Source organism: Dryobates pubescens, chromosome 3 (genome assembly GCF_014839835.1).
Source record: "Dryobates pubescens isolate bDryPub1 chromosome 3, bDryPub1.pri, whole genome shotgun sequence".
Lineage (NCBI taxonomy): Eukaryota > Metazoa > Chordata > Aves > Piciformes > Picidae > Dryobates > Dryobates pubescens.
The window spans coordinates 41,319,204-41,339,356 of NC_071614.1; the positions used below are offsets into that span (position 1 = coordinate 41,319,204).

General features: G+C 38.9%; 1 protein-coding gene across 2 annotated transcripts in view; it reads left to right on the forward strand.

Annotated features, from left to right (window-relative positions):
- EML6 (EMAP like 6) overlaps window positions 1-20,153 on the forward strand; it is a 123,022-nt gene that overhangs the window by 41,239 nt on the left and 61,630 nt on the right. For both annotated transcript variants that reach the window (XM_054180038.1, XM_009902062.2), the window contains exons 2-7: window positions 1,432-1,591; window positions 6,036-6,134; window positions 11,032-11,100; window positions 14,092-14,277; window positions 16,099-16,234; window positions 19,540-19,741. In XM_054180038.1, the coding sequence (XP_054036013.1) occupies window positions 1,432-1,591; window positions 6,036-6,134; window positions 11,032-11,100; window positions 14,092-14,277; window positions 16,099-16,234; window positions 19,540-19,741 (852 nt within the window). The remainder of the gene's footprint in view (window positions 1-1,431; window positions 1,592-6,035; window positions 6,135-11,031; window positions 11,101-14,091; window positions 14,278-16,098; window positions 16,235-19,539; window positions 19,742-20,153) is intronic.

Sequence of the window (20,153 nt, forward strand, 5' to 3'; positions counted from 1 at the left end):
GCTGGAGGGTAGAGAGGCTTTGCAGAAGGACCTTGACAGGCTGGACAGATGGGCAGAGTCCAACGGCATGAGATTTAGCACATCCAAGTGCCGGGTTCTGCACATTGGCCACAACAACCCCATGCAGTGCTGCAGGCTGGGGTCAGAGTGGCTGGAGAGCAGCCAGGCAGAAAGGGACCTGGGGGTGCTAGTTGATGGTAGGCTGAACATGAGCCTGCAGTGTGCCCAGGCAGCCAAGAGGGCCAATGGCATCCTGGCCTGCATCAGGAGCAGGATGGCCAGCAGGAACAGGGAGGTCATTCTGCCCCTGTACACTGCACTGGTTAGGCCGCACCTTGAGTCCTGTGTCCAGTTCTGGGCCCCTCAGTTTAGGAAGGATGTTGACTTGCTGGAACGTGTCCGGAGAAGGGCAACGAAGTTGGTGAGGGGTTTGGAACACAAGCCCTATGAAGAGAGACTGAGGGAGCTGGGGTTGCTTAGCCTGGAGAAGAGGAGACTCAGGGGTGACCTTATTACTCTCTACAACTACCTGAAGGGAGGTTGGTCTCTTCTCCCAGGCAACCAGCACCAGAACGAGACGACACAGTCTCAGGCTGTGCCAGGGGAGGTTTAGGCTGGAGGTTAGGAGGAAGTTTTACACAGAGAGAGTGATTGCCCATTGGAATGGGCTGCCTAGGGAGGTGGTGGAGTCACCATCACTGGAGGTGTTCAGGAGGAGACTTGATAGGGTGCTTGGTTGCATGGTTTAGTTGATTGGGTGGTGTTGGATGATAGGTTGGACACGATAATCTTGAAGGTCTCTTCCAACCTGGTTTATTCTATTCTATTAGTTTTGTTAGGCAACAGTGGCTAAATTATCTTTTAGTACATCTGTCATTGTTCTTCAAATGTAGAAGAAAGAATTGATTTCTCTGTCTCTTCTGAGGTTACTTATCTTTACATATTTAAAGATGAGAGGATTTCTTCTATGTACTTTTCACAGTGAAAAATACCCATTTTCCAGCCACTGGTCCGTATTTCAGAATATTGGAACTGAAGTGTAAAAGAGGAATAAATTGTAGAAAATCATCCACTGACTTTATAAAGCTATGAAAGACTGAAAGCTTGTGTGTTCATTCAGATTATTAATCAGAGGTACTAAAATTCTCTGGTTTTCTTTTCCTTAAATATTCTAGTTAAATATTATTGCACAACAAACTGTATTCCACACTAGCCACGCTGGTCTCAGTAAAACGTACTTTAAGTAAACAATGGCATAAACAGAGTTTTGAAAGCAGGTTGTTCCAGTGCATCCCAAGGAGCTGAAGTTTTGAAAACATTAACAAAACAAAACAAAGCCTGAAGGTGTTTGGGTTTTTTATTTGATTTTTACATTTTATGCTACTACAGATTCAGAAACTGTATGGTAACTGCAACTGTGTTCTATTTCAGCCTCGCAGTTCACCCGGATAAAACTTTAGTGGCTACAGGGCAGGTTGGGAAGGAGCCTTACATTTGCATCTGGGATTCCTACCGTGTACAGACTGTGTCTGTTCTTAAGGATGCACATACACATGGAGTTGCCTGCTTAGCTTTCGATTCAGATGGCCAGGTTTGTATATCTTCTTTCTTTGTCTTTGGAGTTTAGTTTGATTACTGATTCTAGAAAATATGCACATTAAAGCATTTTATGTTTCAGTAGCTATACGATTGTAGTGGCGAAACTCCTATTACAGCTTAATTTTTAATGAAAGGACTGCAAATAAAGTTCTTTCAAAGAAACTGGTTTTGAGATTAAAATTGCAGCCTAGCATTCAAGTTGAGGCATTTGGTGTAGGACTAATAATCACAGAAGAAATGACCCTCCGTGGCTTCAGAGTAATAATTTCACCACATACTTGTCACCTACTGCATATGGACATCACTTCCTGGCAAAGTCCTTACAATTGCATAGCTTTCTTGGCAAAGGAGCTCCAGTAATCTTACTGGTAGGAGAGGTTCATTGGCTGGGGTGCACAGCCAATTTAATTTAGTAACAGGGTTAGGACAGAAAGTGCGTGACTTTGTGCAATGTGATTTGATTCTCTGGTATTCTAAGACCAAACTTAAAACATAAAAAATAAATAGTGGGTTGCTCACATCTAAACACTGATTTTTATTTTGTTTTTCCCCTGGGAGCAGACTATTAAAAGCATTTTGTTGTGAATGAAGTACAAACAGAATAGATATACAGTTCATGTAGAATTGTAGATGAGGAATATTTCACATTCATAGGTAATGCTAAAACGATCTATGCAATTTTTGCATTGATATCCAAATGTGTTTTCTGATGTAACCTTGTGGTCATACTTTATAGCTTCTTGCTAAAGTGTTTTCAGGAATGCTTAGATCAGCTGATACCTTGATTCTTACACAGATCCTTTCTGTCACATCACAATTGAATCCCAAGGGGTCAGAACTGCCATTGGATTTTCTTAAATTCATGTACTAGGTGGTTAGCTGTCTGTTGAGAAGTGCTTTATTATCCTTTGCCTAGCTGCTCTTGAAGCTGACGACACACTGTTGTTATTAATCTTTCTGAGATCAGCACTGGCCACATAGTGTATAAAATGGATTTTCACATGAAGAAAAATTACTTTTTATTGCTCTTGTATTCCATTTAAAGATAAAACTGAAAGATACCAGCATAAGCAATTGTCTTTAACAGTTTTTAAAACCATTGGATAACTTGAATTACTAAACAGCACTATGTATTATATTTCCTCATTAAAAATTTGAACCAGCTTTCTATTTTAAGCCTGGTTTTCAACCATCTTCTTTGAGATTTCTTAAAGTAAAGCCATTTCCTCTGAAATCTCATGTGTTGATTCTGATTAAAGAAAGAGGTGTTCCTGGGAATTGTGGAATAAATGAAAAAATCACATGAGAAAACCCCTAAATCCATAGAACAAAATTTTGAATGCTGTAATATTTTAAAATGTATTATTAATTCAGAAATACCTGTTCTTAAAATTTTATCTCATTTTTAACTTTGCAAGACCAGTGCACAAACTATTTTTAAAGCCTTTTTAAGCACCTTAATGGGAAAACACTCACCAAAGAGCTGAGCCTGGATGAGTTAAATGTAGAGGATCTTCTGAAAATCCTGGTGGGTGCTTTCTGTAATTAAAACCCGAACTTAGTTCTGGGTTGACCTTGCAGAACAGTAACCTTCTGTTTCTGGAAGTGCTGGAAATAAAAATTTGCACAGAATGCTTTTATATTTGGAGAGGGACCAATGCTGAAAAACATAAATATGGTTAATGTATCTTGGCTTTTTGCTGCTCTTTCTGGCTTTTGCAGATGAAGCTGCTGTGCTGAGCCAAAAGTAAAGGGCATGGCAGAAAGACTGAGTATTTGGAATACAGAGCTGCTAGCAGTTTCAGTTTTAGTCAGTATGCCCAAGGAAGTTGGTATCTTGGGATAGGACAAAGCAGACTTTGCATACATTACTTGCACCTCTCCTTCTAATGCCTACTTGTAATTCCTTCATATTGAATGTCTATCAATATCCAAGAAAAATGTTAGCCACAAAACACAGATAAATTCAACAATCCCCTAAGGTATAGATGCAATCAGAAATGTATTGTTTTCTCCACTAACTCTGTCATCTGTTCCCTCTCTAAAGAAGAGCAAACTGAAGAAAAGCCTAGATGAATCTGCCGCTCTACCTGAGCTGGGTCCCATAAAGTCAGCTTCTGGTGCACAGCTTCTGGTTCCAAGCATAGCTGCTGTGTTGAGTGTTGTGCAGCTCCAGTATGCAGATTTAGCATGGGTCTCATAATAATGACAGTGCATCTATATTTTAGCCAAGTTAATTAACTCTTCTTGAACCAGAAGCAATGTGGTACCTGTTCCAGGCATTCCAGTGAATTAGTTCTGAAGTATTACTCCATGCTGGACTTCAGCTGACACATCATGGAGGCATCTTAGTTGTCTCTGTAGTGCTTCCCAGGCATAATGTACCACAAACCGGGTAACGAAAAGTGAGCAGGATTTGTTCTGTAATACATGGAGATAAATATGTAGCTTAAGTCAGGGGATAGCTTAGATACTTCCTTTATGTACCTTCAATGCATCTTTAAATTTGGAGACAAATATATTTTGAGTAAATTTCCTATTTTCTATTTATCTATTACTATTGTATTGTGTAAGTGCTGATGGGAGCTGAATATCTTGTAGAACTGCTACTGTTTAAAAATATGCAGTTTAGCTTAGTCTTTTTGGGAGGATGATACTTGGTGGGAGGGAGGCTGCACTTTGTTCAAATGTCTGCTGAAGTCAGGTTGCCTATACTTAAAAATATCTTCTGTTGCATTGAGAGTTAACTACAGTGGCTCCTTAAGAATACTAACATCTGTCTTTCACAGAATTACCTGCAAAGATGATGTCCTTTATATTGAAGTATTTTGCTAATATCCAGCTCAATTTCTGTTCTGAGTATTTTAGATTAACCCTTTTTGTGTTCTTTCTAAATCCAATTTATTTATTTTTTTAATGAAATGAGGAGAGCCCTGCCATAATATACCCATGCATTTCTAAGTTTGACATGAGGTAGCAGCAGGCTTCATTAGCCAGCTCTTCTAAATCCGTGTAGATTTAAAAATAATTGTTTCATTATGTGCCTAAGCTGCTTGGCAGATATTTTCTTCTGCTACTTCTGTGAATTCTTTGAACAGAATTCTGTCAAATTATCTTCCAGAAGAAGGACTCAAAGTAGAAGTGTTTCATCCAAAATGGAAATTCAGCATCTATCACTTTTCTGCTAGCAGGAGGCCTTCCATAATAGACCTATGGGAAAAGAAAGTAGAAAATATGTCTTCATTTCCCTTAGTACTTTCACTGTCCATCTACACCACTAATCGTGATTCCCTGACTGGTCGTTACAGTTCTGGTCTGATGTTGTTCACATCATGAATCTAAGATACTGTAAATACTGCCAGGGTTTCCACAGTGAAGAGATGAGTATCAAAAAGGTAAGAAAAAGTCATAATCAGTGAAGGTGCCATGAAAAATACCTTGCATTCTTTCTGATCAGTACTTCTGAAGACCTGGATAGGTGTAGATTGCTCAAGGGCAAATAAAACTCTTTTTGCTATGATAATAGTCCTTTCTGAAAAAAATGTTTTGATGTTCCATATGTAGTTTTCTTTTTCCTTCATTAACATATGTCTAATAATCCAACATGTCTAAATGCAGACTAAATGCAGACATTCAGTGCACATCTGAGACAGATTTAAGTAAAGTCTTCAAACATATTTTGATGTATCATAGCATAATCCAGCTTTTCAGTTACTTGGTGTCTTGCAAGTTCCTGTAGTCCATGTTTTGATGCTTACACATGGTCTGTAAAGGTGCAGAGTACTCGTGTCTGAATTATTTTGTAACTAAATGAAAACTGAAGCCTTCTGTTTATTTGTCAATAATGATTTAGTCTCTCTGTTGTACAGTAGTTGATAACCTTACCACAATTAGTATTAGCCTTACTGCAATTAGTATTTTTCTCATTTAGCATTTGAAATATACTTGTTTTCTTTGCTACCTCACTTGTGTTATTGTAGAAGTCATCACACTTTAAATGATTTGAGCCAAAACCCAGGTGACATTTCTTTAGAGGATATTCAATTGAAGAGATTCCGTTTTCAAGCCATCTTCTTGAAGCAAATCTTCAAGGAAAAGAGCTGTTCATTGTAGTCTCTGAAACATGTGTGTGTTTAGATCAGATGGTTCATCTACTAATCCTTATCTCTGAGGCCAAAATACAGTCTTTCCTGTAACAGGGCAAAATGCTTAGGGGCTTCAGTGAGACTGTTAATTCCTTGTCATAAGAAGTTGAGAGGACAATGAGAAAAAGGGACAGGTAGTATGGATCAGTGGATATGATGGTACCTTTGCAGTGTTGTTCAAACACAAGTCTCATGTGGGGAAATCAATTTGTACACATAATAATCTGAACTACAGTAAATTGGTTTTGGACTTACTTTTCTGTTAACTGGATTACTATTGTTCTTCCTTAGCGTTTAGCTTCAGTGGGACTGGATGCCAGAAATACAGTGTGTATTTGGGACTGGAAGAGAGGAAAACTACTGGCAACAGCTACTGGTCATTCAGACAGGGTAATTGTATGAAAGGTTTACTGATTTATTTTTTTAGGAGTTGCAAATGGGTTTTATTTTTTAATTTTTTTTTTTATTAGGTTAATGCAAAGGAGTTGCAAATGGGGTTTATTTATTTTATTTTATTTTAATATTAGGTTAATGCAAAGATAATATTGATCATTCTTCCTGGCTTTTGAAATAATAAGCAAAGTATTTATTTATTCTCATTCTGCCAGCCATAAAACAGAGCACTGTTAGGAAATAAAGTGCGTGATGGATTCTTGAGCTGACTCTAGTAATCCTAGGGAGGAAATGCTTTGTAAGTACACACTGATTAGGATGATTTACAGCTCTTCATATGAGATGTGAATGTTCTTTCTGAATATGTCTAAAAGACAGTTTGTCCTGAGGGGAATGTTAATTATGTACCTTCTATTTGGAAAACAATTACCTGTAGGAGTAACATAATTAGGGTAAGTATCCCTATTAACTTCAGTAAATATGAGAACTGAACAGGTTTGAGTTTAGAACATCATTCAGGATTAGGATTAAACTGGTTTATAACAAGCAAAGTAACTCCTCAACATGTATATGCACAAGAATGCATACATTAAAATAAATTATGAACACAGTCTGACAACTTTTATCCATATTATACTGTGTTAGGATGTTATGATATTGAGGGTTTTTTTGAGTATTTATGTATGCAAAGCAGCAGACTAAACCCTTGGGTTTGTGTACATGCAGTCTGTCTAGATCTTATATCATCTAAATTAATCTGGTAGTTTTACTTGCAGTGTTCACAACTCAACAGATTCTTATTTGTTATTCAAATTTCTCTTTCAGAAGTGATTCACTTCCTAGATACATCAGTAGAAGTTTTGTTACTGACAAGATCAGGTTCTGAATTAGCAGAAGACTCCAGAACAGGCGAGAAGTACTAAAATCTTAGTCCTAGTAGACTTTCACAACCAAAAAAAGGAGATTTGCTCAGAAGAGGGGGTGGGAAATGATGTATATCTAATTAGGCCACAAATTCTGATGTTTTATTGTTCAGAAATTATAAAGCATTTCTGTAGGTGACATATCTTGTGTGTTCTAACAACATTTAAATAGTACTTGAAGTACTGTAAATCCTAATGGTTATAAAGAAGATAAATATTTTGCAGGAAGGCAGTTCTTCCTTGTGTATAAAATGAGTGATGGATAAGCTTAAGGTAATACGTTTGGATAACACAATTTGAATTTATTCTTAACAGCTGAAGAGCTAAAAGCAGCAAAATGATCCATTGTCTTTCTCTACAGACATATGTTTTCTGAAGGAGCTAATGACTGTGGTAACCTCTTTGGTTTTCAGCTTGTATACTGAAAAGCTGAATGCCAGAAATAAAAACTCTAAAAATGATGTATTATGGTCCAGATTTTCAACAGTATAAGCTTTTTGTTTCCAAACTTTATACAGTATTTTTCATTTGTTATAATCTCATAGTCCTAGAATACACTGTAAATTTGTGCTGGTGAGTTACATAGGATCCGATACTTCAGTTTTTGATGTGTATTGTTCTAAATGCAAAAATTATCAAAATTAATTTAATTTGAACTCTGTAGATTATGTCAGGTGAATGATATTCACCCATTTTGTCACTGGAGTCTTTTGGTAATCAAGGTAAATTACATACTGTCACTTTTATCTAAAAAGATACAGATAAGTGTACCAGTCTTTCCTCCCTCCCCTCCCCTTCCCCTCTGCCCTTGCAAAACAAATATGGGGCACTGGAAGTTGAGGGTGAGGTGATTCTGATGCCAGAGGACGCACCATCTGAGGTGTTGCCTAAGGCAAAACAGCCTGCCCTCAGCATCAGGACATGTTCCCCCCAAAAAAAGAGGAAGGTTATTGGTGATTCCCTCCTGAGGGAAACAGAGGACCCCAAATGTCACCCAGACCCTTCCCCCAGGGAAGTCTGATGCCTCCCTGGAGCCCGGGTCAGGGATGTTACCAGAAGGCTGCCTAGTCTGATGCAGCCCTCTGATTACTATCCCTTAATAGTTATGCAGTTAGGGAATGATGATGTTGCAATCAGAGCTCCCAAGGCAATCAAAAAGGATTTCAAGGCTCTGGGAGAACTGGTTGAGGGGTCAGGGGTACAGATAATTTTTTCATCAATACCCTTAGTTCCAGGAAGGAATACCGAAAGGAACAGGTCAGCAGCTGTAATTAACAAGTGGCTCAGAGGCTGGTGCTACCAAAAGAATTTTGGGTTTTTTGATCTTGGGGAACTTTCTATGGCACCAGGTAAGCTAGCAACAGATGGAGTGCATCTGTCCCAGGGGAGGAGAAAGATCTTAGCACGTGAGAATGGCCTATCCCCCAAAGGGAAAAAGATTCTAGGGAGGGATTTGGAAGGTCTCATTAACAGGGCTTTAAGCTAGATTCAGAGAGGGAAGGGACTGAAACCAGTCCCCCCAGACAGGAGTCTGAGGGTGGTAAGCTGTAGTCAGGGGTGAAACCAGCAGCCCAGCTAAAGTGCATGTACACTAATGGGCAACAAACAAGAGGAGCTGGAAGCCTTGTTTCAGCAGGAAAGTAATGATGTAGTTGCCAGCACAGAAACATGGTGGGACAACTCACATGACTGGAGCACTGTAATCGATGGCTACAGGCTCTTCAGGAGACACAGGCAAGGGAGAAGGGGTGGAGGGATGGCCCTGTACATCAGGGAGGCTCTAGATGCCATGGAACTAGAGATCAAGGACAATCAGGTTGAGTGCCTGTGGGTGAAGATTAGAGGGAAGACCAACAAGGCTGACATCCTGGTTGGAGTCTGTGATACGACCACCCAACCAGGATAAAAAGGCTGATGAATTATTCCATAGGCAGCTAGAGACTGTCTCAAGATTGCCAGACCTTGTTCTTGCAGGCAATTTTAACCTGCCTGATATCTGCTGCGAACTTAACACAGCAGAGAGGAGGCAGTCTAGGAGTTTCTTAGAGTGTATGGAGGACAGCTTCTTATCCCAGTTGCTCTGTGAGCCTACCAGGGGTAAGGCTTTGCTTGATCTCCTATTTACAAATAGGGAAGGGCTGGTGGGAGATGTGGTGGTTGGAGGCTGTCTGGGGTCCAGTGACCATGAAATAATTGAGTTTTCAATATGCAGTCAAGCTAAGAGGGGCAGCAACAAAACCTCCACTCTGGACTTCAAGAGAGCAGCCCATCCACAAGAAGGGCCGGTTGGATGAGCCCAGGAATTACAGGCCTGTCAGTCTGACCTCAGTGCCAGGCAAGATTATGGAACAGGTCATCTTGAGTGCAATCACACAGCACTTACAGGATGGCCAAGGGATCAGGCCCAGCCAGCATGGATTTAGGAAGGGCAGGTCCTGCCTCACCAACTTGATCTCCTTCTATGATCAGGTGACTCTCTTGGTAGATGTGGGGAAGGCTGTGGATGTAGTCTACCTGGACTTAAGCAAGGCCTTTGATACCATCTCCCTGGCCAAGCTGGCAGCTCGAGGCTTGGACAGCAGCATTCTGTGCTGGGTCAGGAACTGGCTGGAGGGCCGAGCCCAGAGAGTGGTGGTGAATGATGCCACGTCCAGCTGTCGCTAGTCACTAGTGGTGTCCCCCAGGGATCAGTGCTGGGCCCCATGCTCTTTAATATCTTTATTGATGACCTGGACAAGGGGATTGAGTCCATCAGCAATAAGTTTGCAGATGACACCAAGCTGGGGCAGGTGTGGATCTGTTAGAGGGTAGGAGAGCTCCGCAGAGGGACCTTGACAGGCTGGACAGATGGGCAGAGTCCAACGGCATGAGATTTAACACATCTAAGTGCCAGGTACTACAAATTGGCCACAATAACCCCATTCAGTGCTACAGGCTGGGCTCAGAGTGGCTGGAGAACAGCCAGGCAGAAAGGCACCCAGGGGTACTGGCTGAGAGTAGGCCGAACGTAAGCCAGTAGTGTGCCCAGGTGGCGAAGAAGGCAAATGCCATCCTGGCCTGCATCAGGAACAGTGTGGCCAGCAGAAGCAGGGAGGTCATTCTGCCCCTGCACACTGCACTGGTTAGGCCGCACCTCAAGTACTCTGTCCAGTTCTGGGCCCCTCAGTTTAGGAAAGATATTGAGTTGCTGGAACGTGTCCAGAGAAGGGTAACAAAGCTGGTGAGGGGTTTGGAGCACAAGCTCTATGAGGAAAGGCTGAGGGAGCTGGGGTTGCTTAACTTGGAGAAGAGGAGGCTCAGGGGAGACCTTATTGCTGTCTACAACTACCTGAAGGGAGGTTGTAGCCAGGTGGGGATTGGTCTCTTCTCCCAGGCAACCAGCACCGGAACAAGAGGACACAGTCTCAAGCTGCATCAGAAAAGGTTTAGGCTGGATGGTAGGAAGAAGTTCTTCATAGGGAGAGTGATTGCCCATTGGAATGGGCTGCCCAGGGAGGTGGTGGAGTCACCATCACTGGAAGTGTTTAAGAAGAGTTTTGGTGGGGTGCTTGGTGCCATGGTTTAGTTGATTAGATATTGTTGGATGATAAGTTGAACTCAATGATCTCAAAGGTCTCTTCCAACCTGGTCTGGTCTGGTCTATTCTATTCTATTAATACCTAAAGTTGAGGACAATTAGCTTACATCATAATTCCCACTTTATTTAACACAGTAAATACTGTTTATTCAATCTTGGAGCTGAAATAGATTGGTAGTGTGAAGGCAGGAGTGAGGTGTGTTGACAGAAACATGTGAGGAAAACTGCATATTTGCCTTAATCTCTGTTTACAAAGAGTTCCAAATTTACCTAAGTAGTGTCCTTTCACTTTAAGTATAATATATTGCAACAGAAATAATGTCTAAAAATTGGTAAAAGTGAACTGAGCCTTGATGTATAACTTAAAATATCACCTTACTGTATTTCTTAACAGATATTTGATATTTCCTGGGATCAATATCAGCCAAATAGAATTGTCAGCTGTGGAGTAAAACACATAAAGGTAAATAGCTTTTGTTTACTTGTTAAAAAGTACAAGAAAGTCCTAATAGAAATGTATCCTCTTAGATAATGAAGGCTTTAAATGTAGGATAGTTTGTATTTTTCTGCCTCTATTTTTGTAACATTTCAGCAAAGCCTTTTTTGTTTGAAGCTTATTTAGACACGCAGCCGTGGCCAAGGTGTAGATCCACTTAAGTCAGGAAGATCATTTGGTGTAATTTTCATCATTGTGTACTTGTAATTTTTGGATTCTCTGTCCTCTCCATTCTACCTGAATTGTTTCTTAATTGTCTCAGCCTTTAGTGATTTCTCTCATCAAGAATCCCAAAGGGTCACTGAAGAATTATAGGAGGAACTAAGTTAAAAGTATTAATTGAATGAACTGCTGTTTGGCCTGTCATGCTGCCAGCATTTGTAGGAACACCACAGAGAAGGTATACAAGGCATGCAGAGACGAACAGATGAAAACTCTTGTGCCTCACTACTTGCTCCCTCTAAGTCACCTTTTGTGGAGGTGATTTAAATATGAACCTAGACATACAGTAAAAGTTTAGTATAAAACACTTTCTTGTCTGTGAAAATCTTAGAAAGAAATCCTTCTGTTTGCCAATATTCTCTGCAGGTTTCTGGTTTTCTTCTTTCTCATCAAACATGTTCCTAACAGATGGCAATTATTTCACATGACTGAGGTGGGAAGTGCTTTAACTAGAAGTTTAGGAAAACAATTAATATCTCTCATTCTGGTTATTGAGAAGCTTGTGCCCTTAAAACCACCACTACTTTCAAACTGGATGGTTGACAGCAGTGATACCATCTGTTGTATTCTGCAAGCTGTTTCCCCAAACCTATCTTTGTTTGGCACCTGTATTCTGTTTAAAGTGGCTGAAATTACCCTGAACATACATAATGCCAGGCAAAGCAAATGCGTATTGACAGAGGCATGCCAGGGGGGAAAAGTGTGGAGGGGAAATGATTAGACATTGCCCTGCAGTGGTGCTCAAACAATAGTCTGTGTACCTGTGTCTGTAGACTTTGGGAATTAGATAATTACTTTAACTTGCAACAAAGGAAAGGAACAACCCTAAAGTAATTGTATCACTATGAGAACTGGGACGAATACTTGGGAATAGTGCCATTTATTCCTTTAGCATTTCCACTCTATTGGCTCATTTGGCCAGACAGATATTAGAAGCTGTGGTAAAGTCTAGGAGCTAAGGAATCTCACACTGAGCTCAAGATCCTCCTCCATCCATTTTCTAACCCTGCTATCTACCTTCCTGCCCTTCTACAGTTAACCAGAAGTGATGATAATAAATGCATTCCTCACAGATTGAAAGCCCTGGGGGAAGTATTCCCACTGCCTTCTCATAAATTGGCTTATATTAAGAGGCAAAGGGAAGATATAATTGAATTAGAAATAGAGAAGGATGTGAAATAAAAATCCTTGACTCAAGGATTTTCTGGAATTCAGCTTTATAGGGATTTTATAGGAGTAAGTACAAAAATTATGGCACATTGGCATGTAGCCACTAAAAGGTGTAGGCCTGTAGTGGGAGTGTGATAGACATTATGTATCTGTGTCAGACACTTCATTGTCCCTGTTTGGTCTTTCAAGGTGTCTCTCTGGTGGCAATGAATCACAGAGCACAAATCATGGAATTGTAGAACTGTTTTGGTTGGAAAAGACCTCTAAGATCATCGAGTCCAACTGTTGATCTAACACCACCATGGCTATTAAACCATGTTCCAAAGTGCCATACATTTCTTGAACACCTCTAGGGATGGTGACTCCACCACCTCCCAGGGTAACCTATTCCAATGCCTGACCACTTTTTCCTTTTTTTTCCTTTTTTTTTTTTTTTCTTTTTAAAATATATCCAATCTAAACTTCCCCTGGCAAAATTTCAGGCCATTTCCTCTTGTCCTATCACCTGATACTAGAAAGAAGAGACTGACCTCCACCTCATTCCAATCTCCTTTCAGGTAGTTGTAGAGAGCAACTTAAAAAATTTCAGTTCCCTGAGCCATTCCTTATAAGATTTGTTCTCTAGACCCTTCACCAGCTTTACTGCCCTTCTCCAGACATACTGCAGCAACCCAGTGTCTTTCTTGTAGTGAGGGATCCAAAACAGAGCACAGTAGTTGAGATGTGGTCTCACCAGTGCTGAATACAGGGATACTATCCCTTCCCTATTCATGCTGGCCACACTATTCCTGATGCAGGCCATCATGCCTCTAGTAATAAAGACCTGAGCTGGCAAGTCTATTCAGGACTGTGGTACACTACATGGATTTATTGTTCTGATTTTGCCTGTGCCCAGAACATCCTAGTCCTGGCAGGCCTGCATATTCAGCACTTCTTTTGTGCATCTAGTTGAAATTATTTGTTCTGCCTTCCCCTTCTCTTGACCCTTTTCCCTACACCAGACAGTCTTAAATTCTCTTTTGCAGAATATTTCTGTGTCTGCTCTCATAGTCAGAGTTTTTCATATACAAACATTTGCAGTCTTTGTCCAACAGATGGTTTCTCAGTAAATTTGAGGGACATATACCTTTCAGTGCACTGGAATAGGGCAGAAATGTCTACTCCAGGAACATGAGATCCTAAAGATCAAGTATTTGATTACTTAGAACTGTAGTTGTATGTAAGATTTGCAGACAAGAAAAGTGGGATGTTCCTGGGACATTCCTGGCTTTAAAAAGTGTGTGTTCACATAGACATGTATCACCCAGCAAAAGATAGTGAGCTAATGAGAATGGGTAGCGTAGCAATAGTGAGTCAGAATCACGCCTCACTTTCTCAAACAGTTTGATCATTTTGTTTTGCTCTCACACTTACTATATTTGCCTGGGGGTTTCCTTGGTAAATGGGCAGTTTTTGGAGTAATGGGCCATCTAGTAACAGGAGTCACTTAAGTGTCTGTTCAGACACTGTTCTTTGTGGATGTACATCAGTGAGATCTGCTTTCCTAATATGCCATTTCCATTTCAGTTTTGGACACTGTGTGGAAATGCGCTGACAGCAAAGCGAGGAATATTTGGTAAAACAGGAGATCTCCAAACCATCCTTTGTTTAGCATGTGCAAAAGAAGATATCACATACTCTGGTGCTTTAAATGGAGACATCTATGTATGGAAAGGGCTAAACTTAGTCCGCACAATTCAAGCAGCACATAGTGTAAGTTGTGTTTTTAATACCTTTGCTGAAATTAACTGCTTATTGAGCTGGAAAACTTCTCAAAAATGTATCTACAAAGATTTTCTACTGTTTCAGTTATGTCTAAGACTGTTCATCAATTAAGAACTAAGATGTAAGTGTATAGTTTGTTTACATGTTATCAATAGATGCTAGCTGCTGAACTGATAACGACAGAACTGATATTCGTAGCATTGATTTGACAAAACACACTAAATCTAAAGTGAAGTTTCTAAGCCTGAAGTTTTGATCAGTTTACTTTAAGATAGTCGGTAACCAAATGATCTTATTTTGAATAGAATTTTAGCCTTAAAGTTCACAACACTGAAGACTGACTTTTCATTGAAGCTTCAATGTGGAGTAAACCTGGTTAACTGCATTCTGACCCTATTCTTAGGCAATTTTACTCCCATTGGCTCCATAAACAACACCATCTAACTTGGAGCACTTAAAATTACAGGAAGAAAGGGGAACGTAACGGATCATGTTAGACCACTGTAATATAATAAATGTATGTCTCTGTTGCTGCATCAAAGGCACATGAAGATTTTCATGTCTTGCTTCAAATGTATTTGAGAGCTACTCCTGTTCGGAATATGATTGTGGCTGCTGGCATTCTAGTACAGGTTTTCTGGTAAAAAGGAAACAGTATTTTCCTTAGAAAAGTGGTTTGAAATCTAACAGTTGTCACTGTATTTTGTTTTCTAGAAACCTTCTAGCAAAAATCCTGCAAACTTAGCAGTTTTTTCTGGCCTCGCAAAATCAGTTATGCTCGCAGTGCATAAAGATTCATAGTAGCTCTTCAATTGAGTTCTAAGTGTGTGGGAGAGTAGTCACTTATAGAAGTAATCACTAATTTATCAAAGCAGTCAGACTGAAATTAGTGGGACCCCTTACCTGTGATACTACTGTGGAATTGCCAGCATGTGGTTATGTGCAGTTGCAATAATTTGGATATAGCTTTGTCAAAAACTCTTGGAGAATTTTGTTCGCATTATTCTGTTTAGATTCCCTAGAATTATTAAATACAACATTTCTATATAATGTGTTCTGTAAATTATGGGGTTTGCTATGGCTAATATACATTCTCTTTTCCAATTTCTAATGTCTATGTAATTATTATAAAAGTGAATTTAAAACATTGAATGAGGCCACTTTGAAAACAGGTCTTCTTTTCATTGTATTAATGTCCATGCATTTCAACTTGTATCTTAACTGAGAAGTTTTCCTAAAATACTGAATCACCTTGCATTCCACAAGCTATTGCAGCGTAGCACAGCACAGTCATTGATAATGAGGCATTTTAAAAAAAAAGAAGAGGAAATTCAAACTGTGATAGAAGTTTATCTTTCAACAAAGAGAATGAATTGACACTCTTTCAGTTCCTGTCAGATTCCAAATGATGAATTGGAATTCATGAAAGAATGTCTTAGTCATCTCCACATCTGTAAGAATATTTGTATTGTTTGTTTGCTTGTTTTTGTTTATTCTGTGTAACTATTTTATTTGAAGTGTTCTCTGATTTGTTTAATAGTTCTTGTAGTAATAGCTTAACCAAATTTAAAGATATGCATATAGGCTGTATTGCAGCTATTTGTACAAAAAATTCTATGTAAATCATTGAAGTGGGAGCACTTGAAATAAAAGTATCCCCATGTGCTTGCTGATTTGCTTTCTGGATGGACAATATTTAACTGCCTGGCAGTTTCTACCCTTTAACAAAAGTCTGTTCAAAAATATTTACTTTGTGTGTTTGAATCTATTGTAAAGAAATTTATGACTTGTTACACTATTGATTAACAGGCTGGAATTTTTAGTATGTATGCTTGCGAGGAAGGTTTTGCCACTGGAGGGAGAGACGGTTGCATTCGGTTATGGGACACTGATTTCAAACCAATTACTAAAATTGATCTCAGGGAGACTGAACAAGGATACAAAGGTAATGAGCTGTTATTTTAATGGTTTTCCACACATCTGAATAATGGATTATGAGCCAATTTCATCTGAAGCATAAATGTCTGCATACTGCTGTGTTGGGTTTTTTTGACTGTTTACTTTTGAAATCGGTATTCCCTTTTTCCTCTGACAATGATGTAGCCTGAAGAGTTTTCCCTGTTTCATAGTATAAACTGCTGCTCCTCACTATCCAAATAGTAGATAAATAAAACCTAATTAAACACAAAAAGTTAGCTAACCTTTAATGCAATTAATTACTCGCAAGTCATTTGAGATTTCTGAAGCCTCGTATTGAAAGATGCTGAGCATCTAAGCAGCCCATTAGGTTGATTTGGAACATTAGCACATTGCATAATTAATAATGAAAATGTTCTTAAATTCTTGACCATCAAATTTGTTGAATCTCATTGCACTTCCAATGGTCACTTTATGATTAAACACTCAATGCACACTTTATCAAGATCTTAGTCTTCTGGGAATTCTACACATCCATTTTGTGTAAACTCATGGAATTTAGCCATCAAACAAATCAAAACCATCCAACCAGTAGTCCCTTTGCTTGGTAGTTCTGACTTTGAGGGCTTTTTTAATGGCCAGAATCATATCTTTAATATTCCTTTCTAGAAAACAATAGCAGTACCTTCTGGCCATTTGCAGCAGTTTCGATCAATTTAGAAATACATTTTTAAACTTGTGGAGAAATAAGCCTGTACATGTGGGTTAGATCATTCTAGCCAATACTAGACTTGCATACCAGTCCATTACTAATAAAATAATAATACATATATGAAGAGCTGCACAGAAAAACCAGTGGTTCACACAATAACTACCTCTTCAGCTTCATTGGTTCTTGTGAAGTGATCCTGAGAAGGAGCTTTATCACTCACATTTGTGAGGCCAGAGTAGCACTCAGTTTTTGCTCTTAGTGCTGTTTGGGACATGTCCACACTTAAAGTAAAACAGGCTTCGTGGCTTCAGTTACTTTTATTAAACTGTAGTTATCTTCTGTGGCAAATTATTACTTCAAAATTATAATATTACAGAGCCATCATGTATTCATAAATGTGTCCTATCTGCAGAAAGCACCTAGATACTCTTTGACATCAAGGAAAGGCTTATTGCAAGTGAATTCTCATTAGACATGCTATGGAGTGATTCTAACTTGATGCCATTATTTCTACTCAGTGGCTGAGTAAATCCAGCCACTGTAACGGCAGCTACATGTAGGAGGGGTTTTGCTATCTTCCTACTTGGCAAAAGTAGGAAAAAAATTCCCTTTGAAGAAAGTTAATTGAGTTGCCATTTAGTCTTTTGTATGCAGATGTTAGCAAATTGTATTAAAATGATAAATTATTTGATTTCTAAAAATTAAAAATGGGAACCCTGTCCAAATCTTGTCTCCAAATAATTTAAATCCTTTAGATTTATGTTTGTCAAAATAGAAACAGTGATTGCTTCAATGGCAAGAAACTGATGTAAGCAAGTCTGCAAAATTTTATCAGTGCTTAGTCAAAGACAGTGAGCCCATGAGTATAGTCATTGAAACTGCAAAGAAGACCTCATGGTGAATCTGTGAAAAGTGCAGTGGAACTCCTGGTCAGACTGGTGATAGAGTAATTAGGACTTTGGAGATGACTTCAGGTCATAAAATCCAAGCATGCACTTTGACCCTGTCACCATAACTTCTTAAAGATTTTTATCTTCTTTCCTGATTCAGGGCTTCTGCTCTCTGTGTACTTTCAGTGTGATACAACTCTTTCTGTGATGTTCCTGTTACGTTTCTGTCCTTTTCTGCTGTTTCTGTCTGATGCTTGTTTTCATTTAGTGTTTGCTGCTAATAGACAGTATATGTAACTTCAAGCAATGGTGGAAGCATTAACTGCTTACTTATGACCTTCTGTCCCTCCTCTCCAATAACTGCTTTTTTCTGAAGCAGCTTGCCAAGGCATCAGCTTTCAACTTAAAATTTCTTTCTAGGGCACTGGGAAGACATCCCCACCCTCTGTTCTATACTCACTCATTAGTCATCCTGCACTGAAGGGTACTGAACACTTTTTAAATAAACTGCATCACCAGTAACAGCCTGATCATAGGCTTGTCTTTTATATTTAAACATACATGCATATTAGTGAAAAAAAAAATCTGTTAATAGATAATGTTTCTTTACATGCAATTAGTCATGGAAAGCATTCCCTTTCCCACATCAAAAGATGTGATGTATATTCTAAACCTTAACAACAGGCATTTTCCACTTAATATCTAAACATCATTCCTTGTGTGGCCTTTGGCATGTATCAAGAAGACATGAGTCATAACCTCAGTATAAATTTATCAAAGTCACAAAATGAAGTTACCAGAATTAAAATGGACAAGACAATAATTTAAGATTAATTTGCCCCTTTCAAGAACTCACACAAAATGCCTACATTATATATTTATATGATAGCAAATAATATAGCGTATTAGGTTCCAAATCATGTAATATGATGACCTTGACTACATGACATAGGCATAGGTATCTAGACCCATTATCCAAAGTTTAATGTTCATATACTGGAACAGAAAATACAAATGCTGCAGGCAGTCAAGCAGAGTGTGCTGTCAAATTGGTCAGCTTGCAAAGAGGGTATTTTTAAGCTTGTACTTAGTAAAAAGGATCAGATTTGTGGAAGTAAAATCAAGCTCTCTAAAAGTTACACAAAGCAATTGCAAGTTTGCAGTTTGGGGTTTGTTGTTTTGGAGTGGGGTTTTTATGTTTGGTTGGTTGAGGGGTTTTGTTGTTGGTTGTTTTTTTTTTTAATACTCAATTGGGACTAAAGCAGAGAAGTGTGATAACGTGGGCACAAACCATTTAAATTCACCACTAAAATGTATTCAACACTGTGCAGGAAGGTAAAGTACTCAAAAAAAAGGAATAAAAGCAGCTTCCATCACAATTTTATATTTAAATCTTTAAATAATATATTTAATATTTAAATCTTTAAATAATGAGAAATTGAATTGTTTCTTTCAAGTCAATTCCCCAGGTGTATGCAAAGCATATGAGCCTGATCCTTTCAAAAACTGGTAGCAGGAATGTTAAACACATGATGTTTTCCTAGAATTGAGCCTTCTCCTTTTCTATCGAATGGAGATAATTTACAGAACTGTTTTGATTTTTAATGAGCTTTGATGTATTAGAAGGCTTCAGTATCAACAGTTGTCATAAATTAACTCTTGAAGTGTTAACGAGCTTTACTATATCACTTGTGATTGCTATTAATCTAAGATCATTCTGTCTCCTGTCAGGTTTGTCCATCCGAAGTGTCTGTTGGAAAGCAGACAGACTTTTAGCAGGGACACAGGACAGTGAAATATTTGAGGTGCTAGTAAGAGAGCGAGATAAACCCATGCTGATCATGCAGGGTCATTGTGAAGGGGAGCTCTGGGCCCTGGCGGTCCATCCAAAGAAGCCTTTAGCAGTCACAGGCAGTGATGATCGCTCTGTACGGTAAGGCTAGGTCTTACTTATTTATTATCACTTCATTTTTGTTCACATTAATTTGTTATGTATTTATTTTCTGGCATTGTGTTAAGACTCCATTAAGACAACTGGTTTTCTATGTTTTTCTGAGCCGCTTTGTTTTTTCTCTTCTGGCTCCACACATCATGTAAAAGAATCAAGAATTTGTGTTCAAAGTATGTGGATTTATAGACTCTGCTTTAAGTGCTAATTCATTACAGTTCTGAACAGCAGATGCAGGTATCTAAATGGAGAATAGTCACCTCATACTCCTGTTAATACTATGCAATGAACCTAAAACCTTTTGACCATATTCTTACACAGCAGGAATCTGCCTCAGCCTTGAGTGTTTAGAATATCTGATCTAAACCCAATTCAGTTAAAACGCCAGACAATGAGT